Below are 23,058 nucleotides of genomic sequence, written 5' to 3'. Positions count from 1 at the left end.
CCAGTGGATGCCCTACCAAGCTGAGTCCCGTGTCCTTTTGACATGATCCTATTATTCTTGGAGAATGTTATTATTATTATTACTTTTGAATGCTGTTGCTTTAATACAAAAAGACACTCCAAGCTCATCTTGTATTTCATCTGCACCAGCCCTAGTGTGGGCTATTTCACTAAGAGGAACTAGTTTCTTTTAGTAGAAAATGGATTTATAAACCAAAATCCGGGCACTAGGTCTGCTCATTGCTATTGTGGCATTGGTGCTCCCAAGCCCTCGCATGGCATGCACACACTCATGCTTACCGCTACGTATTTTCTTTTTTTTTTTACATATATTGAACACTATGAATTATACCACTATTTCCAATTCCAACCATAATTCTAGTTTTCTTTCCCTTTCCATGTTTGCCATTTCTTCCACTGAGAGTGAGAAATCTGGCTCCCATTAGCTTTAATATATTAACTTAATAGATCAGTCCCCCTCATAGGTGGTCTCCTGGATCACTGAGACTCCCCTCCCCACTAACCCAGGTGTTCTCCTCGGGCTCTGCACACTAATCCCACACCGAGTCACCACCTTCACCCGCTGTGGTTAATACCTACCTGTGCCTTGCTCAAAATGAGTGAATGACTTTTGTCCTCAGTTATTCAGGAAGGAAACAGGCAGGAAATAAGTCAGGCAGAAAATAAAAATCTTTTAAAAAAGCATTTCAGTACTCTACAAAATTATCTGTCATTTCAAAGGACAGTTACATACGCAAGTATATTCAGCTGCAGCATTCCATTAAAATGCCTACTGTTTCTAAGCAACCCAAACTAGCTTTCTCTGTGAGGAAGATGCTATAAATATAAAAAACATCTCGTTGATATTTTTAAAGTTAAATAGCAACAACATTTTAGTAAGGGTTTTAGAATTTTTTCCATTTATTATGTTACCAAGAAAAAAATTACTGTATACAAAGATATTACCAAGACAATATTCTGTACAATAAAAGAAAATTTTCCAGTTGTAAAATAACTGCATGTTGATACCACACTTAACAATTAAATAATTCAACAGTACCTGAGAACTTTTAAAAATTAGAACAGTAAAAAAAATATAATATTGTGGATTCATCATAATCAAAAGCATTTCTAAGTACATTCTTTTGAAACAGAGATCATTTCTAAAGGGTGCATGTGGTCTGAACCACGCATTTAAGAATGCCCATCACCTAAAAACTTTGTTGTGTTTCCTTTCCATTTCATCTTAAAGCTACCTGAACTGTGTACCAGTGACCACATTTCCAGCCAATCATCCAATAAAATCAAGTGTGTCATTAATGAAGTCTCCTGAGATTGAATTCCACAAATGGATCCCCAAATACTCCAACCTCATCTAATTCTTACTACATGTTATACAAAGTTACAATGGTTTGACTAGATAATAAAGTTTAAGAAGGAAAAGAGGCAAGATGAACACTTGATACTTTTACCAATCTGCATTTTATTTACCTGCTGATATCTCTGAAAACTTGATTTGTTGAGGCACCAACAATTTGTACTAATTATTGTTCATACAGAGGTGTTTAATGAATCTTTTTTGTAACTCCTTAAATTTTTAAAAGTCTAATAGTAAACTAAAGTTGTAGAAGCAGGTGATTAAGAAGACTAGAGTATGATAAATTCCACTCCTTTTAAACAGATAATTACTAGCAGGTGGCATTTTTTTTTTCCTGCAGCCATAGACATTTAGGATAGAAAAAAAATATTTAGAAATATTTAGAAAAAATAATTGTTTATAAACATCCTAATTTTGCCCCTTTCTTAAAACAGGAAGGAAATCTTAAAGTGGTAACTTCATTAGCTACGATGAGACCTCTTTTTAGGAAGAAAGTCACAGAATTCCAGAACTGGAAGTCTTTCATTGACCTACCTTTGCTAAACAATTGGAAATGGCTCTGGAAAGAATGAAGCCGAATGAAGGTCCTCCAGATGTGGGCAGCAGCTGGCCACGCTAAAGAGAAACCGGTTTCAGGATGCCTACCATGGAAATCTAACCCATAATGGTTTTTCTCACTCTGCCACTGGAAGGAGCGTGTGGACTAGGGATTAACCAGGGACCCAGGACATATACTGATGGTTTAACAGTATTTGATTCATACTATACACTTTACAGTGTTTCTTACGCGTTATTTTATTTAATACAACATACCTTGTGAGGTAGGTAGGCTGGGCATTACCTGCAATTTTATATCTGAAGAAACAGGCTCACACAAGGTGTGATTTGTTAAATATTGTACAGCGTTTAAGTGGCAGAGTTGAAGGTTAAAACCCAGATGTCTGACTAAAAATTCCCCATCCTTCCCATTTCTCCATGCTATTTAAACATCCCAGGGACATTTCTTTAATCCCTCAATAAGTCAATTTGTAACAACGTAGTTGGTGCTACGAGGCAGCCTAGACCACCAATTCCAAGTCTTTAACATGGAGTACTATTATACTTTAGTTTTTCTGAAGTATCAGGTTAGAAACTGACCATCCAACTGTGTCTGTTCAGCAAGGTTCTGAGTGGAGAAGCTCAGTGACCACTTTAAGAGGCTATTAAGAGAGGTGCTGATGGTGGAAATCAGAAGAGGTTTTTTGAGGAGTAGGTAGATTGGCAATGGGCGTGAAGGAAACGTCTGGGGTGCTGGAAATGACTGTCTATATATGTAAATGCTCAAACTGTACACTTAAAATTAATCCACTTTGTGCACTTTCGAAGAAAAAGACTGATCTCTTTGAGAAAGAGTTCTGCCTCATTCACCTCTGTATCATTTCCAGAACCAAACATGGTGCTTTGCACATTAGACATTAAAAAGTATGACATGTGATTTGATTACATGAAGACTCCAGTGTCTGTGCAACGGTGAGGGCTGAGGAAATGCACAGAGAACTGAGGTTAAACCCCTCACATACAGTAGAGAGAAGCGGCTAAGTCAGACATATGAGACAATCCTAGTAACTGTAAAATTTCCACCTAATACAGCTAATAATATGGGGGGCAGAGGGTAAAGTGTTTCACAAACTTGAAAATCTTGGCATCAATGCTTTTCTGGTCAGGTTAAGTACCTTTTCCTTGAAGAACCACATCCTATCACTCCTGTGTCAACTTCAACCTTGACTCTCTAGTAATAGCTACCATTTCTTCAGCACCAACTATGCCAGGGATTATGCTAAAGGAAAGAGTCCCAAAGATGAAGGAGACAAACCTTAAGTGACTACAATTCAGTGAGGAGTTCTCCAATAGGGGCAATGTACAGTTGTACCTCAGCGAGGTGGGCAGGCTCAAGTTTCACGGAGAAGCCTAGTCTTCAATACAGGGAGAGTATATGCTACATGGAAGGCAATGGATGCCCAGTGACCTGAGAGGTTTTTTCAAAGAATGACAAATTATGTAATAAGGGATAAGGGGGAATGGGGTGGTATTATTTTTTTGTTAATCCTCACCCAAGGATATTTTTTCATTGATTTATTTTTATTTTTATTTTTTAGAGAGTGGGAGGGGGAGAGACAGGAACATCAGTGTGAGACACATCGATTGGTTGCCTCCTGCAAGCACCCCAATGGGAGGGTGGGGGCGGAGGGAATTGAGCCTGCAACCGAGGCACGTGCCCTCGACTGTAATCAAACCCTTGGCCCTTCAGTCCAAGGGACTGCGCTCTATCCATTGAGCCAAACTGGCTAGGGCTGGGTGTTATTTTAAACTGGAGCATATGGGAAATATATTCTTGTTGGGGAAAAAGAAGGAAGGCCTACACTAAGAACTCGGCAGCAATGAAGGGACAAATGCAAGAGATTTGGGGGAGGAAGATTCAAAAGGACTTGATAACTAAGGACAAATGTGATGCTTTGTTTAACTATTTTAGACGGCAGGGTAAATGGTAATGCCATTAGAGTATGCAAAAGGAAGAACCAGTTCTAAAGGCATTCAGATAGCTTGAGAGAAAGCTGGAGTTGTGGGCACTGATAAGGTCACCCTGGGGGGAAAATAGCACCGAGGGCCCAGGGTTGAAACTCGAGGGCCCAGGGTTGAAACTCGGGGTTGGGGGGGAAAGAATATCAACCTCAGAGAAGAATCTTCTCTACCACAGAAACTTTGGAGGCGTACCCAAGGAGGCAGTGCTCCAGGGGATGGAAGGTTACAGACAGTCCAAACATACAAAGGTAACTAGATTGATACACAGATACTAGGTTTAACGAGGGTGTCCCAGGCCACTTTCCACAGAATAGCATAAGAAAACAGGAGGAGGTAAAGTGAGAGAGGAGAGGGTAAGAAATGACTGGGAAGTGAGGACAGGGAGACAGAGTTATGAGTCTGGATGTGAAGGGAAGGAGTATGAGTGTAGCAGAAGAGGTTTTTTCCTTTCCTTTTAAGCTAAAGAAGATTTTCATTAAGTTTATTATACAAAAAAAGAGGCACTAAATGCTGATGTGAGGATAAAGAAACAGGAGGGGGACTGGAGAGAAGGGGTGCGGGGGGGGGGGGGGGGGCGGGGATCCAGTGTCTCAGTAGAGGTTGGAAAGGCCTAAGGTCACCTTTTCCTCAGACGCTAAGAGTGGTGGGTTACAAGAACAGGTGAAAGTGTAAACACATTTAGAGATAAAATTATTTTTAAATCATAAAATAAATCCTATGATCAGTAAATGGCACATGAAAAATAAAAAAATCCATCTCAACACAGATGTAGCAGTACCTTACTTTGGCTTACACAGAAAAAACTGCAAGTCAGCCCTAACCGGTTTGGCCCAGTGGATAGAGTGTCCACCTGCAGACTGAAAGGTCCCAGGTTCGATTCCGGTCAAGGGCATGTACCTTGGTTTCGGGCACATCCCCAGTGGGGAGTGTGCAGGAGGCAGCTGAATCAATGTTTCTCTCTCATCGATGTTTCTAACTCTCTATTCCTCTCCCTCTCCCTTCCTCTCTGTAAAAAATCAATAAAATATATTTTTAAAAAAACCTGCAAGTCAATTGCTTATTTAATTTAAAAAATCCATTTAGGTTTTCTAACAGTTGTTTAAGCCGATCAATGCTAATTAATACACAACTAGAGGATTCTATGTTTTTTAAAAAAAGTGTACCACCTATCAACCACTACCTGGAAATATCTTGAGTTCATATTTTGAACAGGTAAGAAATTATGCCTTCAGGTTTTTATTTCTCTTGGTATGTTCTACAGAAGTATGTTATGTACTTGTGATTTTTAAAATTTAATAACAAATGTTTCATTTTGAAATCGTAATTTTTGAGAAACATTAATGGTACTTAGCTTTAATATTTTTAATCATTAATCTTTTGCTTCCTAAATATCTTGACCCCAAGTCTTATTTTACCATTCCCATTTCCCACTATCATTCAACTCAGAATTTTTATTTATATGACATTCTCACATTCTCTATTTTGACCAAATTGACTAGTTTTAATTGTTCCAGTAAATTTATGGTTTGGTTGGATGCTATGTTAGTGAAATTGTTACCAGTGAGACAAGGAGACCTCAGTTCTTGTCTTCTTGAGGGGGAAGATTTATTCTGTTAATTGTCTGTCCTTGGGTGTGGTTGGCAAATGGCACTAACTGGATTTCTGTTATGTCTCCCTGAGTAGGGTGATTTAAACTATTTACATTCCAGTTGGGGAGGAGATGTGCAAACCATTTACTGTTAAGTATCCTTGGATGAGGGAAGATAGGATTTACTAGGTGGATGCAAAGTGCTGTTTAACTCTGTCTTAGTTTCCAAATTCTGCTTGTCCTGGAATTTTCCTAGCTTCTTACTATTCTCTAACAAAATGACATGTTTCTAGTTAGGAATATGCTCAACATTTATGGTAGGCTCTAGTTATAAAATAAACTAGGTCTTTAATAAGTTAGTTACTTAGCATCATGACAATCCCACAACAATTATACTTTGCTTTCCAACTATTTGGATTACCATTAATCAATCTTTGTCTTAAATGTACATGATTCTGATATAAACCCAATGTCACATTAAACAGCACTATGAAAACCATGAGCATCTAATAATTAAAGCTATTCTTTATTTCAAAAAACAGAGTTGTATCAGTAGTACTTTGAGGGTTTACTGATTGCTTAGTCTGAGGCAGACACTATTCTACAAACTGTATTCTACAAACAAAACAAATATTGCTGCCCTCAAGGAGCTTATATTCCAGTATAAGAAAACAAATAGTAAACAAATGAATGCTTAGATAAGGTTATGGGAAAAGATAAAGGAAGGGACATGGGGTGCTGGTAACTAATGATAGTGTCAAGGAAGGCTTTGAGCAGGTAACGGTGGAGTGAGACTGACCGGGTGTGAGGAGGGTGTCCTGCAAGTATCTGAGAGAAAACCATTCCAGGCAGAAAGGACAACAAGTACAAAGACCATCAGGCAGGAGTGTACTCGAAGAGGAGCACTGAGGCCAGAGCACCTGGAGCTGAATGGCAGGGGAAATGGTGGTAGATGAGGTAGGAGAGGGAGCGAGGGCTTGCTCATCTTAAGGACCTTGGAGTCCACTCTGAGGTGGGGAGCCATTGGATGGTTTTGGGCAGCTAAATGATGTGATTTGACGTGGCTTAAAAATAATCATTCAGGCTACTTTATGGAGAACAGACTGTAGGGGCACAAGGAAATAGAGGGTTTTAGGAGGAAATAGCTTCAATCTAGGCCAGAGATGATGGTTGCTTGGAACAGGATGTTAATGGTAGAGGTCAAAGAGGTGGCCAGCTTTGGATGTATTCTGAAGGTAGGACCTACCAGGTTTGCTGACAGATTTGGATATGGGAGATAAAAGGAAGAAAGAATCAAGGATGAGTCCACAGACCTGGACCTGAGCAACTAGAGGCATGGCATTGCCATTTACTGAGACGGGGGAAGACTAAAAGAGAAGCACGGTTTGGGAGGGAAGATCCAAGAATGTGTTGGGTTTGATCTTTAATTAGATTTCTAGGTACAGATGTTAAATAAGCAGTTTTACACACATGGGTAAATGCCAAATCTGCTGTTTAGAGGATAGGTCTAAGCTAGGGGTAAAATTTCAGAGTCAACAGCATGAAATTGGATGAACTCGCAGTGATTGAGGACAGATAAGAGAAGAGGTCCAAAGAAATTTCTTCCCGTTAAGAACAGAGGTGTAAACCTAAAATCACAAGCAATTTTAAAGATATGGATTTAAATAATCCAAAAAGTAGAGAACCTCGCATACCTTAAAAGCGCCCTTCCAACTTAGCATTTTAAAGAAATTTTGATTTACATATAAATCTAAGAAACTCCAAAAAGCCTCAGAAAAACCCCTTAGGGGTCACCTTGGCCCATGGGCCTCAAAAAATAATAAGAAATTTATTTTTCCAATGACATAGCCATTACAGGTTTTACCTTAAATTTGCTTAAAAGCAAATATCAGTTAACTCATTTAACTAGGAATACATTAATACATTACAAAAGAAATATTAAAGAGTGTATTTGGAAAAACTGGAGCTGTGCCCTCATGTTCTCTTCGCTCTGTTCTGTGGAACCGCGGTGGGACTCTAAAGCCAGAACTCCCGCCATACACAGAATCAGGCCACGTGCTTCAAAAGGAGAGACACTAGAGCCCTTGTAAATGTCCACTTTGGAATGTTCCTTTTCTGGCAATTTCCAGCTTTGTATTCTACACACCCAAAGGTGTGGTATGTGTTTTTTTAAATTGAAAAATTGATTTTATTTAATCCTAGAGGCTCAGTTCATGAATTTGTGCGGGGAGGGGGGAGGAGGGGAGGGGTTGGCCAGATTGGGGCCAGGCCTATCAGGAGGAGATAGGGGGAGGTTGGCCGCCCGCCAGCCCCAGCTGGGGGGAGGGGTTGTGGGTAGTGGGCTGGCCGGTCCCACCCATCAGTGGAGTGGGGGGGGGGCCGATTGGGGGTCAGCGACTGGAGGAGGGGCTGCAGAGGTTGGCCAGCCAGCCCCACCCCCTATTGGGGTTGGGGGCAACCAGGGGCGGGGCAGGGGGAGGGGCTGTGGGCTGATTGGGGTGGTGGGAGCCCATCGGGGGCAGGGCTGGCTGGGGATAGGGGCTGCATGATGTTGGCCGGTTCGCTGGCCACAGTGGGCGTCATAGCGACCAGTTGTTCTGGTCATTACAGTGTTCCAGTCGCTGGCTTTTTATACATATAGATTTAACATCACAGATTCATTATACACTTCTGATGGTCAAATAATGATCTAACCTAGACTGAAATATGTGCTAGTTTAAATACACTATGTGCGGTGTACATAGGATTCCATGGGGCATCACAGCCTAGAGTTCAGGTGGTGTGGATTTATTTACTCTTAAAGCAAAGTCTTGGGGCTTTTTGCAGCTCTTCCTGAAGTTGAGAAATGAGTTCATCCCTCTCTTCCACTTCTCAGAGGAGCTCCACAGCCAAGAGAGCCTATCAAAGAAATCCCCTATGTATGGTGGGAGAAACAGAAAATAGTGCTTCTATGTAGGTAATATCAACACGATTGCAAACATTTAAAAGGATTTAAAGTTTGAACCATCATTTAAGTCTTACAAGTTAACCGGAAAAAATTCAAATGTATATTGGTCGCTCAACTGCTCATTCTGCATAGTGCCAATACCTGAATACTGACTTTGAACAAAACCATGACCGTTTGGATTAGTACCATTCGAAGGCCCTGACTCGTTTAGCATGCTGTTATCTGCACAACTGAAGTCAGATCCCTCAAATGCATCTGACTGTGAAGCGAAAGCAGTGATACTGGAATTGGCGCCTGCTGACATGCTGGAAGAAGACATCTGATGGAGCTGTCTCAATTCCTGTTGGTTTAACACCGAGTTGCATGAGGGGCTTCCAATATTCATTCTCATAAGTCTCGAATTGTCAGTCTCCCTCATGCTGTCATTGTTGGGCGTTATCATATTCACAGAGCAATTCTGCAGCATGTTGGCATCAGAAATACCACAGAAGGCAGCTTGTGGTATGGATGATATTTCCATTCTGCCTATGTCATTAGTACTGTTATAAATGCAAGCATTAGGAGCATGCAATTTACTCACAGCAGTCATTTCTGGGAATGGTGGGATAACCTGTGAATTCGAGGAAATTGTCCCTGTTGAAAAACTACTCAGTGGATTTGTATTGACTGAGCATGAGGCGGGGTGGGCCTCTGAGGACCAGCAGCTTGAAGAAGGCTGAGGTCCCATTGGGGGCATGGCTGAGGCATGATGTGGCATTGCACTCGAGATGGACACAGATGGGGAGTAGTAAGGTTCTGCTTGACTCGAAACCCCTGCTGGCCGGGACATTTCTGTCAAAACTGCACCATGAGGAAACGAGTTTGATTCTGTGGAGGGGGAAATATATTATTACAACACTGAAATGAAAAAAATATATAAAAAGTACTATTTCTAAAAATTGCACAAACACACTAATAAAGAACATTTTTAAGGACACTGATGTAGCATTTCAAATTAAAAATTTAAGTAGCACTAAAATGATTACATGAGCCTTAAACTAAATTCTGCGACACTTACTGTTTTACAAATACCTATAAATAACATTGCTAAGTTATTTTGGCACAGATTTCACTCCAGTCAAACCTGAAAATCTAGCTTCTGAGGTCCTATAAAGATATTTTTGGAAAGTGAGAGATGAATATTAGAATTTCAGTTAATGGGACTCTAAATAGCCAAAAATCATTTCCTATTCTTCTTTTATAAGAAAAAAATGAAGCGATGGAGGAAACACTCATTGGGGATGATTGAAAGTCCACATAATTATCTAAGATGTATTAAGATATAACACACTAAGGTACTACAAGTTCCCAGTCAGAAAAAAATGAAGGATTCTGTGTTTATTTACACATTATTGTGACTGCTATACATAGTAAGCACTGGTTTAAGAATATAAGGGGCAAAAGACTTCTAACTAACCCTGGTTGAATGATCGAAACCAGACATTGACAACTTTTTTTTTTCTATAAAGGGCCAGATAGTAAATATTTTAGGCTTTGCAGCCTCTGTTGGAACTACCGACTCTGCTACTGTGGTGAAAAAAGAGCCACAGACAATTTGTAATCAAATGAGAATGGCTATGTCCCAGCAAAACTCTACTTATAAAGACAGGCTACTGGCTGGATCTAAACTGTTTCTTGCATGACAGACCGTAATTACTAAAGTATCACCATATGAACGAAATGTAATTTCTCAAACAGTAACTCCCTAAAACCCGTTTCCAATAGGACCTTTGGAAGCCAAGACCAATTCATGCAATATTCAAAGCATGACAAAGTTTGTAGGAGTGGAAAATATCAAAGAAGCAGTTTATTTCCAAGAATGGAATTCCAATATAGTATGCAAAGCCATGGTCTTTCCAATGACAAGGGATATTCTATAGGGAATAAATAAAATACCTTTTTTAATGAATCTTCCTTCTCCAGTTGATCCTAGGGGACCAGGTCTAGGTCTTTCAGGAAAATTAACTGCTGTGATAAAGTTTTAACATTATTAAATGTAAGTTTGAAAAATTACATTATCAGTTAAAATGTGCAAAACTGAATAAAACAAAAGCCCCCACAAAATCTATTTAAATGTGAATCAATCCAAAAACATTCTTACCACAATCCTGCCACAGTTTCTGGAAAAGTAGAGTTGTTTTTTGTTTCTTTGCTTTATTGCCATAAGTATCTGGTTAGAAAGAAACCAGGAAAGCATGTGAATGAATCATCATGCTTCTTCTCCTTTAATAAATAAATAGTCTTATCCCTATATAAAAAATGCTTTAATAAATGTACATAATATGGACTTAATAGATGTTGCAGAGTGTGTCCTAAGCCAGTGATAAAGGGTATTTTTCTCTTGGTAAAAAACAGTTTGATATTCATCTTGTTTTCTTCTAACATCTCTAAGTCAACTACGTCAACTAATACAACAAAGGCAGAAAAGGACCAAAATGGAGACTACTCTCTGACTGGCAAGTTTGCTATCTATAAAAACCCCCTCAACTATAAAACAAATTTTGACAAACAGTTTAGATACTTTGAAATTATTCAAGATTCCTTTCCTAAGGAAGAGGTGTAAAGAGCACACAGATCAATCAATTGAAAAATCAATGGAAAACTATCAGGCAAAGAAATGTAAATTATGAAAAAAAACAAAACACACACACACACAAAAAACAACCTGTATTTCAAGGTATCTTACCAAAAAATATTATTAGTAGGGCTAATTTTAAGAAATATATAAAACACGACCACGAAGAAGTCACACCTTTTTCATCTGGCAGATATCTGAAATCCATCGGCTCACTAACTTCCTGGTCAGAAGGTCTCCTCAACTGCATCTTCACGGTCACTGGCTCTGTGATCACTTTGCAATAGGGTGGAGTCTTGAAAACAATGGCCACCTGACGGTGTACATCAGCTTGTGAAAAGATGCCTTTGGCTTCCCAATCATTCAATGCAAACCGAACCTCTATGTCATCTAGTGAATAGGAAAGCAAAGAACTATCAGTGGGAAAACAAGGTCAAGGTATCTATTAATTTAAAATATATTCTGAAGTCCATGAACCAACCAAACAAAAAACAAATAAATACCTTTCTGAACTTTGTCACAGAGCAGAAATATTTCATCTCCTCCTCTGACACTTCCACAGTTCTTGTTTACACGGCAAATCCTTAATTCTGCAGTATTAGGAGCACCTAAATATGAAGAGATTTTTCATGGGTCACTACCTTAATATTTTATTCCTTTTTGATGGAGAGAATTTTAGGAAAATCTATAGAACAGATAAAAGACTTTAATGTGTAAGTAAATTAAGAACACTTAATACATTAATCATCCACGTCTGACCTTTTCCTTTCTGACTTACATTGTCTAAACTGGTTTAGAGTGACTTTCTAGGCAATGACATGTCCTCTAATTAAATCTTCCTGCTTCTGAATTCTGATTCTTTCCATCCTTCTACACACTATCACCAAACTAATCTTCGTAAGTTATGACCATAAGCCTAAGGCACTTTTCATGCTTCCTATTATCTGGGCCAATATTCCAGTAACTCTTCCTGGCATTCAAAGCTCTCTGTGATAACAATCTGAACTTCCTTTACAGCCCTATATCCCACTATCTTTTTACATGCAAGACAGGTATGGTCATATACCACTGGTGATCATTTATTAGAATACACACACACACACACACACACACACACACACACACACACAATATGAAGGCAATTTCATAATCTTTTAAAACTATAAATGTCAGTATCCTTTGATCCAGCATTTGCCAACATTCTACTCTGAAAATGTATGCTGAAGACTTGCACAAGATATGCACAAGCAGAATACTTACTGCAGTACAAAGTGTTAGAGCAAAAAGAAAAAAAATGAGAAGGAAACAAACCAAATGTCTTATAATAGGGTAATGATTTAATAAAATTATGATATAGCCATATAAAGCATATGCAGCTACTGAAAAGAATAGGGTGCCTGAAAGGGAAAACTATTCGAATACATTGCTAAGAAGGGGGGAAATTTTTTTTTTTTAAAGATCAGTGATGATTTCCTGTTATTTATTTCAGGAATGTTTGAATTTTTCCTATAATAGACACACTGTTTTTCTAAGTACCAAAATACTTTAAAAAATTATACTATATTAAAAAAACACACAACAAACTAAGGCTACAAACGCAAGAATATGAGTACTTACGGTTGTCATAAATTGGGTTAGAGACAACAGGAGGTAGAGTAGTCGTCAAATTGCCATGTTCATCATAGAGAAAAACTTGAAAACATAATCTCACCACATTGAGGTCGCAATCTTCAGTATCAAGCAGCTGTGGTTCAGGGACTGAATGGTACATTTTTGTTTTTTAAAGAATGTAGAATATTCACATAGAACTAAAATCCCTGCTCGTTCCTCCTCCCTGCCCAATACGTCCAATAAACTTTAGTGTCCAAATCTGCACTAACTAAAATAGAATCATACACAATCTCAAGAATGCCTTTTATCATTGGTATATCATATAGTCGCTAACAGTATTCATGAAGTTATGACCATGGTCAGGAAGTAACTATCCCAGTCACCTGGAATTTAGAGCAAAATCCCAAATTGACATTGATATCAAATTTTTACAAATGTAGTTGCAGGTTATATACAACAGAGAATAGGCATTCATTCATTAATTCAACACACATGTATTCAGTCCAGTCATTGTGTTAAAAACTCTGTAAATTATCTCCTAAACCTGTACAAGAATTACTAACATCCCCATTTTACAATGAGAAACTAATTTTAAAGAAATAAAATTACTTGTCCCAAGTTTTCACAGCTAAGTGGCAGAATAGAAATTCAAACTCAGGTAATTGAATCCAGAGCCTAGGCTCTTAAAAACTGAACTCTATTAGAAAATTTTACATATATTTTGCATCAAGTGACAAAAGGAGTATCTACTAAAATTTAGAGCTTTAGGAATTAAATACCAAGAGGACACTGGATGAGATAAGGTAGCTTTCTTTGTATAATAAATTTTATGTACAAATTAATTTTATTTAAAAAAGACAAACAAACCCTATAGCTGGAAAATTTTATAATTCTAGAAAATATAAAAAGGTCAAAATGTGATGTATGATCCAAACACCTGTGTCCCAGCAGCATACTCTACTGGCACAATTATTGTAGGTAATGAGAGGTCTACCTCTCTGAAATCAATTTTTTATAGCTTTATACATTTAGAATTCAAGACATTAATGTTTATCAATTTCAAAGATGAGTAATCAATATACAAAAAAATATATTATTAGCTAAGTGCACCTGACAAGTTTAAAAACAAACCTATGTTAAGTGATATAAACCATCAGTGACAGCATACATTAAAGAACAGGCTCTGGATATAGACCCTGACATGAATGTATCTCAACAACATTTTGAGCAAAGTATATTTATGCTTCCATTTATATGAAGTTCTAGAAAACATTAATTGATGGTGACAGAAAGCAAATGAATAGCTGACTGGGGCCAGAGGAGGGAGAGAGGATTGACGGGAAGGAGACCAGGGACATTTTGGGGTGGTGGTGGAAAAGTTCCTCATCTTGATTGTGGTGGTGTTCCATGGGAGTATATATTTGGGTAGATCTAACTGTATATAAATTAGACTCAATAAAAAGTTCATTTAAAATCTCTTAAAATGGTACAGAAAACTCCATGCTTTGAAATGGAAGGAATACATCTTCCTTCTCTAAGTCAGTGCAACCTTGACCTATATACCTCTCTTAGACATTGAAAGTTATTGTTGTTTTTTTTTAAACATGTCTTGCATAATTATCCTCTACATATGCCTCTTTCTACCCAATTAGGCTAAGTTCCATGAAAGCAGAATGGGTGTTGATGCATCTTCACTAAACATGGAACACAGTGGCTTACGTATAATACATATTAAACATTTTCTTAAGCTTTTAAGAAAATAAAGAACTTTTTAAGTGAGTGAGTGACTGAAAAATTAAGGAAAGGCCTGTTAAACAATCAAACATTTGCTGAAGAAAACTATAAAGAAAATATCAACAGAGGGAGATTCTATTTTTGGTAATGGCAGGTGACATATGTAATTGGGATCAGCTGTACCATGAGAACGAAAAAAAAGGTGGACAAACTATGAAACAAAAGTCCTCTAAAGGCATCAAAGAGCTAATAAGGTCATGAAGAATCACGGGGCTAGGATATTGAAGAACTGTTAAGAAAAACATTCCTGTTTCTCTTGACTCACTACTCACCAACACTTCTGATGTCTGTGTGTTTTTTCACACATAGCAATCTCCAACTCTCAGAACACAAATTGAGTGTCCTGCAATTTAACTCAATTTTGACACTAACCACCTGGGATTCACAAAGATCCCACAAGCAAGGGCTCAATCCCACAAGACCTTGCTCAACCCCACACACTTAAGACACCAATCACAAGTCCAGGTTGTCACTTATGCTTCTGACTGACTGGCTACAAATTGGGAGTTCCATGACCCACTCCTCAGGTTTGATTATTTGCTAGAATGGCTCACAGAACTCAGGAAAGCAAATTACACAGTAGATGATCAGTTTATTCTAAAAGGAAACAACTTAGGAACAGCCAGATAGAAAAGATGCATAAGAAAAGGTCCGTAGAAGTTATACTGAGCATCCATGACCCTCTGGGAATGTCACCTTCCCAGCACCTCCGCATGTTCACCAACCCAGTTCTCCCAGCCCCTTCAGTTAGGATTTTTATGGGGGCTTCATTTTGAACAATGACTGATCAAATCATTGGACAGTGGTGGTTAATTCAACCTCCCGCCCCTCCCCTTTCCAGAGGTAAAGGGATGAGGTTGAATGGTCCACCTCTAAGAGCCCAACTGATTGGTTCCTCTGACAAAAAGAGCCCCCCACCATTAGGTGTTTTTCAAGTCACCTCATTAACATAAACTCAGATGTGTTTAAGGAGGCTTGTTTTGGAAACAACAGACATTCTTCTTACCTTTTTAGCTCTTATCATTTAGCAAATTCCAAGGATTTTAGGAGCTCTGTGCCAAGAATAGGGATAAATACCATAAAATCACAATTATTACAGAAACCCAGAGAGGTAAGTTCAGAACAAGAGGGCTCTTTTTTGCAGATATAATCTGCCGGTTTTGTAAGAGGTGGCTAAGAGGATGAGAGGTTGAGATGAACTCGCAAGAAACTATAAGGGGAAAATAAGGAGTTCAGGGTCTGCCAAGGATGGAGAATCTGATAAATGTTCAATGCTTTGGTTGGGGTCCCTGGAGGAACTCAACTATACCCTAGAAGTAAGGGTTAACCCTTTGCACTCGCTTGCTTTTTTCTCGATTCCTTTATTCTACTCGGGATTTAATTTTTTAAATACCCCAGATTTTATAAAGCGCGACAGTAGAATAAAAAACTGGAGTTTCTTTTCATACAAACTTATTTATTTGGATTTTTTTTTATATTTCACATTATTGATACATTCAATACAATTCGACATATGAGCTGCTTCCGATGCTAACCATGTCGAGTCACACTCGACATCCGAGTGCAAAAGGTTAACTGGAAAGACACTAGAGACTCACAGGATGAAAGCCCAGCTTCAAATACCCTAAATCAGTCACTACCACAAGAAAATCTTCTGAAAGGAGATAACAACATCCTAGAACTGAAATCTCTACAATTTTTCACATATAATGACTGATATTCTATATTAAATAACCAGACATATGAGGAGACAAAATAAAGTGATTTTTTAAATAAGTGTTCTGATCACGATGGCAATGTAGGTAAACACAGTACTTGCATCCTCATATAGCACATCAAAATTACAACTAAACGACAGAACAGCCATCATTTAGAACCGCCTGAAATCTAGCTGAACAGAAGTCCTACAACTAAAGAAATCACACCGAGATTGGAGGGGCAGAGACGCAGAACAGGCCAGTCCCATACTCACGAGTAGTGAATAAAAGTCAGGAGGGATATCTCAGCTTCAGAGGTCCCCACTGAGGAGCGAGGCCCCCTAAACCAGGTTCCAATGCCAGGAAGACAAGTACCCATTAATTTCTGGCTGTAAAAACCAACGAGGATTGAGGCTGAGTGAGACGTAGGGCTGATGGAGTCCCAGATGTTCCTCTTAAAGGGCCTGCACATGGACTTATTTAGACTCGCTCACTCTAAGCTCCAGTGCAGCGGCTTAAAAGGTACCAGAAACATATGGGGAGGAACTGAACTGTCTGGCATCAGGATGAGAGCTGGATGGGGAGCTTTCTTCCAAGCAAAAGTGCTGGCAGAGGCCATTGTTCCTTTTCTGAGCCCTCCCCCCACAGAGCCATATCTGAGTCTCCATCAACCTGGCTAACAAAGTTGGCCCCGACCTGGTGATTCCCTGAGACTTGTGTCCCACTCAACTTGCCAGCCCATCCAAGCTATTTGCAGTGGCTTTTCTTTTCTTTTAAAAAAATGTATTTTTATTGATTTCAGAGAGGAAGGGAGGGAGGGAGAGAGGGAGGATCATTGATTGGATGCCTCTTTCATGCCCCCAATTGGGGATCAAGCCTGCATGCAACCCGGACATGTACCCTGACTGGAAATAAAACTGTGTCCTTCTAATTCATAGGTTGATGCTCAACCAATGAGCCATACCAGCTGGGCTGCAGCAACTTTTCAATATGAATGGCCTGTCTTGGCTCATGCTTCCAACTTTCCTAGAATCTCTTAAACAAGCAGCATATGACCTCAGTGTGCCTGAACCTCTCACTAAATGGCTCCAGGCCCAGCACTACTGGCAGTTGACCTTGGTTTGCATCTTGGCTTCTCCTGGGCACCTCCAAGCCCAGCACAAGTAGCAGCTATCTGCAGATTGCTTTGTAGCTCATGCTGGTGGCTGACCTCATGGAAGGTCCCAGAGCCAGCATACCATGGGACAATTTTGGACCATATCAAAGCACCACCCAACCACCTGCACAGGCACACACTCATGGGGCAGACTCAGTGGGCACCAGAGCCCCATTGAAGTAAGTCCTGCTCTGTTGAGTGGGCCTCTGCAAAACTGATCTTTCACGTGGCTAAAGCCAGTCCTTTTAGCTGTTCAGCCTGGGGGTAAATCCCTCCCATTGATGTGCCAACAGCAATCAAGGCTCAACTACAACAGGAGGGTGTACACAGCCCAAAAGGGGGTGCACCTGGAGTGTCCAGCTTGGGTGAACAGAGAGGATGTTCCACTAGACCCTACAGGACACCTACTACATAAGACCATACTACTAAGCCCGGGAGATGTAGCAGCTCTATCTAATACATAAAAACAAACACAGGGAGGCTGCCAAAATGAGGAGACAAAGAAACAGGTCCCAAATGAAAGAACAGAACAGAACTCCAGAAGAAGAACTAAACAAAATGGAGAGAAGCAATCTACCAGTTGTAGAGTTCAAGACACTGGTAATAAGGATGCTCAATGAACTTAGGGGAAGAGCAGATGAACTTTGACAACAGCAGAGAACATCAACAAAGAGACAGGAAACATAAAAATGTAACTAGGAAACATAAAAAAGAACTAGTCAGAAATAACAAATACATTAACTGAAATGAATCCATTATAGCGAATCAACAGTAGAGCAGATGAAGCAGAGGATCATATCAGAGATTTGGAGGATAAGGAAGCAGAAAATATCCAAACAGAAGAGCAAAAAGAAAAAAGAATAAAAAAAATGAGGATAGCATAAGAAGCCTCTGGCACAACTTCAAGTGTACCAACATGTACATCATGGGGGTGCCAGAAAGAGAAGAGAGAGAGCAAAAAATTGAAGATATATTTGAAAAAATAACAGCAAACTTCCCTAAACTGGTGAAGGAAATAAATATACAAGCTTAGGAAGCTCAGAGAGTCCCAAACAAGATGAACCCAAAGAGGCCCACACCAAGACATATTATAATTGAAATGCCAATTTTTAAAGACAAAGAGAGAATCTTAAAAGTGGTAAGAGAAAAGCAGCTAGGTCTCTAGTAAAAGGGAGCTCCCATAAGACTGCCAGCTGATTTCCTAGACAAGAAAAAACTCAAGGAGTTCATCACCACCAAATGAGTATTATAATGTCTAATCACTGCGTTGTACACCTAAAACTAATATAACATTGTATGTCAACTGTAGTTGATAAATATAAAATGATTTAAAAAATATGATATAGCCCTAGTGGTTTGCTCAGTGGTTAGAGCATCAGCCTGAGGACTGATGGGTCTTGGGTTCAATTCTGGTCAAGAACACGTACCTCAGTTGCAGGCTCAATCCCTGACTTGGTCAGGGTGCATGTGGGAGGCAGCCAATCAATGTGTCTCTCTCACAAGATGTTTCTCTCTCTCTGTCTCTCCCACTCCCTTCTACTCTCTGTAAAACTCAATGGAGCCCAGCCATTGTGACTCAGTAGTTGAACGTCGACCCATATACCAAGAGGTTGCCAGATCAATTCCCAGTCAGGGCACATGCCCAGGTTGTGGGCTCGTTCCCCAGTAGGGGGTATGCAGGAGACAGCTGATCATTGTTTCTCTCTTATGGATGTTTCTATCTCTCTCCCTCTCCCTTCTTCTCTCTAAAATCCATAAAAACATTTAAAAAGAAAAAGAGCAAAAAAAAAAAATCAATGGAAAAAATATCCTTGGGTAAGGATTAACAACAAAAATTTTATATATATATATATATATATATATATATATATATATATATATATATATAACATAATATTTAAACCTATTTAATGTAAAGCACTTACTATGTACTAGGAACTATTCTAAGTGCTATATGAGTACCTATAATTAACATCATGCCTGGTTCTGGATTTGAAAAATAAACAACACCCTCTCCCTCCCAAACCCAAGATCTTCCACAGATGGCCCACATGCCTCGTGACTCCTGCATCTTCCTTTTAATGCCTTTTCCACTAGAGTCAGGAGATCTGGGTTTGACCTCACGCTGTGCCACCTGTACTTGCTACACAACTATGGAAGTGTACATAACCAGAGTCTAATAACTGGGTTGTACACCTGAGACTTTAATACAAATTTCTAGAGGCCTGATGCACGAAACTTGCGCAAGGGCCTTGGCCCCGGCCACTGCGGCTTTGTCTGGAAGGAAGGACGTCCAGAAGGACACCTGGTCTAATTAGCATATTATGCGTTTATTATGATAAATTATTATAGATGGATGATTAACCAGCTATTTTGAGTACTCAGGATAACCTTTGTCAGATGAAATTCGTGCACGGGCCCCGGCCCCGGCCCCGGCCCCTGCCGCGGCGGCTGGGGGCCTCTGCCGCGGCCTCCACCCGCTGTAGCTTTGTCTGGAGGGAAGGACGTCTGAAAGGATGTCCGGTCTAATTAAAATATTACGCTTTTATATTATAATAGATAGATATGTTCTCTGTGAAGCAGTGCTGTTATTAATGATCAAATAAAAGAGTGTACATAAAGCACTTAACATTTACTCCTTGATAACATAAAAAGTACTTAATAGTAGCTGTTATTTATAATCTTCTTGTTTTATACCACACTAGAAGCCCGGTGCACGAAATTCGTGCACGGCGGGGGGTTGTCCCTGAGCCCAGCCTGTACCCTCTCCAATCTGGGACTCCTGGAGGTATGTCTGATTGCCCGTTTAGGCCCGATCCCGGTGGGATCGGGCCTAAACGGGCAGTCAGACATCCCTCTCACAATCCAGGACTGCTGGCTCCCAACTGCTTGCCTGCCTGCCTTCCTGATTGCCCCTAACCGCTTCTGCCTGCCAGCCTGATCACCCCCTAACCACTCTGCTGCCAGCCTGGTTGATGCTTAACTGCTCCCCTGCCAGTCTGTTTGCCCCCAACTTCCCTCCTCTGCCAGCCTGGTCACCCCTAACTGCCCTCTCCTGCAGGGTTGATCACCTCCAACTGCCCTCCCTTGCAAGCCTGGTCCCTCACAACTGCCCTCCCTTGCAGGCCGGGTGCCTCCCAACTGCCCTCTCCTGCTGGCCATCTTGTGGTGGCCATCTTGTGTCCACATGGGGGCAGGATCTTTGACCACATGGGGGCAGCTATATTGTGTGTTGCAGTGATGATCAATCTGCATATTACTCTTTTATTAGATAGGATAGAGGCCTGGTGCATGGGTGGGGGCCAGCTGGTTTGCCCTGAAGGGTGTCACAGATAAGGGTGGGGGTTCCCTTGGGGTGTGGGGCAGCCTGAGCGAGGGGCCTGTGGTGGTTTGCAGGCCGGCCACGCCCCCTGGCAACCCAAGGGGAGGCCCTGGTATCTGGAATTTATTTTCCTTCTACAATTGAAACTTTTTAGCCTGGGGCAGCAGCCACTTCTGGGGCGGCAGCCATTTCTGTGGCAGTTAATTCACATTCTACAATTGAAACCTTGTAGCCTTAAGCGGGTGAGCCCAGCCAGGGGGTGCGGAAAGCTTTGCTTCCCCTGTTGCCACCGGCAACCCTGGCCTGCTCTCTCAAGCTCCATTCTGCCGCCATTTGTTTGAATTTGTTTACCTTCTATAATTGAAACTTTGTAGCTTGAGTGAAGGCTTAGGCCTACAACGGCTATGGAAAGCTTGGCTTGCTCTGTTACCTGGGAAACCTTGCTCTCTGTGGCTGTAGCCATCTTGGATTGGGGTTAATTTGCATACTCGCCCTGATTGGCTGGTGGGCGTGGCTTATGTAGCAGAGTGATGGTTAATTTGCATATTACCATTTTATTAGAGAGGATTATCCCTGCTTTATATGTCATCTAGACTGAGATAGCCTATTTAAAGGTTTGGTCTTCAATAATGAATCAAAAATTTAAATGAATATACTCTTGACCTAGAAATCTCTGAAAATTTATCCTAAGGAAATATCACACATGAATTCAAAGTATACATTCAGTGAAGTCTTTTTAATAAAATGAACAATAACCTAACTGTTCATTAATAGATGTCTAGATAAACAGATTATGACCCACCAAAACAACAGAATACTGTTAAAAACTAAAATAGATTTATAGGCCGAAACCGGTTTGGCTCAGTGGATAGAGCGTCGGCCTGCGGACTGAAAGGTCCCAGGTTCGATTCTGGTCAAGGGCATGTACATTGGTTGCGGGCCCAACCCCGGTAGGGGGTGTGCAGGAGGCAGCTGGTCGATGTTTCTCTCTCATCGATGTTTCTAGCTCTCTATCCCTCTCCCTTCCTCTCTGTAAAAAATCAATAAAATATATTTTTTAAAATAGATTTATAAGTACTAATATAGAAAGATATTTAAGATATATTCCTGAGTGCAGGGAAAGAAGCAGTAGAACAGGCAATTAGCATGATTCCATTTATTTTAAAATACTATGTGTATATATGTCTACACAAGTATAAAGTAAATTCTAGAAAAATATACATCAAACTTAATAGTGATTTCCTCTGGAGAGTTAAGATTGACAGGGAAGAAGTGGACTTTTGCTTTCCACATTATACTAAATAGAGACCTAGAGAAAAGAGATACAAACCTTATGGCTTATAAAAATATAGTATTTGTCTATAAGAATATTCCTTAAATTTTCATCATATCCCCTTAAATTTTTTTTAATACAGGAAAAATAAAAACCAACAAAATAAGGATGTCTTAAGTATGACAAAGAAATCTATGCTTTGAAAATGTTACAGGTGTTCAATTAATCAATTATGCATATTTAAGTAGCTGGTGAAGACTTGATAAGGAGACTACTGTGGTGCAGAATGCTAGCATTTAACTTGGTATCATTTATCTAGCAAAACAATATACAGTGATTAAAATTCACTAAACAGTAAATATCTAGCCATATACAGAAATATGCTGTGAAAATATTTTGTATAGTTTCTACTATTTCTAAACTTCTTCCACATTGGGCTTTAAGTTTCGCTGTTCAATATGCCTTTGAGTTAAATGCACTCCAATACCTTTACACAATGCCTATTCGGCATTCAGAAAGAAGAGTGTATACTGTCTGCTAACGTGGCAAAGAAAGGCCACATTAAAAAAAAATCAGAACATTTCTGAGAGGATCCAGAGACACGTTTGTTGCATGGATAGTGCATTATCTGTAAGAAATAACATTTCACAGACAGACTACACGGCATTCAAGAGAAAGGTTCCTGCTCTGAGTTAAAGATGGTGGAGCAGGAAGATCCAAGCTCACTTCTCACTGACACCCAAACTACAACTACTACATATAGAACAGCTATCTCTTAGAATGACCTAAGACTAGCCGAACAGATTTTCTACAATTACAGATCTAAGGAAAAAGCCAAATGGAGAGGTGGGAGGGGTAGAGACTCAGTCTAGTTAGGACCCACCCTATTACCACTCCCCATGCAGTGGCCCACAAGTGAGAGGGATATCACAACGGCAGAGGTCCCCCCCTAAAGAGTGAGGGGTCTGAGCCCCAGCCTGGGGAACCTGCGAGAGGAAGAGGAGCCCTCGTAACATCTGTCTTTGAAAACCAACAGGGCTTACATCTGGGAGAGCCAAAGGGCTGAGAGGAAACCAAGCTTCTGCTCTTTCTGAGTCCCAGTGCAGAGGTGGCAATTTGA

At 40.0% G+C, this 23,058-nt stretch overlaps 2 protein-coding genes across 7 annotated transcripts in view; one reads left to right on the top strand and one right to left on the bottom strand.

The window, feature by feature from the left end:
* Window positions 1-2,092, top strand: part of PUS10 (pseudouridine synthase 10) — a 59,953-nt gene extending 57,861 nt beyond the window's left edge. For all 5 annotated transcript variants that reach the window (XM_079791784.1, XM_079791783.1, XM_079791782.1 and 2 more), the window contains one exon: window positions 1,812-2,092. The gene's annotated coding sequence lies outside the window, so the exon portion shown is untranslated. The remainder of the gene's footprint in view (window positions 1-1,811) is intronic.
* Window positions 2,093-2,850: 758 nt separating this feature from the next.
* Window positions 2,851-23,058, bottom strand: part of REL (REL proto-oncogene, NF-kB subunit) — a 41,545-nt gene continuing 21,337 nt past the window's right edge. Inside the window, exons 5-10 of one of the 2 annotated variants that reach the window (XM_079791779.1) lie at window positions 12,703-12,843; window positions 11,589-11,693; window positions 11,263-11,475; window positions 10,612-10,680; window positions 10,407-10,478; window positions 2,851-9,338 (exon numbers count right to left, since the gene is read on the bottom strand). In XM_079791779.1, coding sequence (XP_079647905.1) covers window positions 8,542-9,338; window positions 10,407-10,478; window positions 10,612-10,680; window positions 11,263-11,475; window positions 11,589-11,693; window positions 12,703-12,843 — 1,397 coding nt within the window. In that variant the 3' untranslated portion in view covers window positions 2,851-8,541. The remainder of the gene's footprint in view (window positions 9,339-10,406; window positions 10,479-10,611; window positions 10,681-11,262; window positions 11,476-11,588; window positions 11,694-12,702; window positions 12,844-23,058) is intronic. The other variant, XM_079791780.1, reaches the window with a different exon arrangement.

The sequence above is a fragment of the Cnephaeus nilssonii genome, assembly GCF_951640355.1.
Source record: "Cnephaeus nilssonii genome assembly, chromosome: 15".
Lineage (NCBI taxonomy): Eukaryota > Metazoa > Chordata > Mammalia > Chiroptera > Vespertilionidae > Cnephaeus > Cnephaeus nilssonii.
The sequence above is the reverse complement of the archived record's forward strand: the minus strand, read 5'-3'. Positions and strand labels throughout refer to the sequence as shown.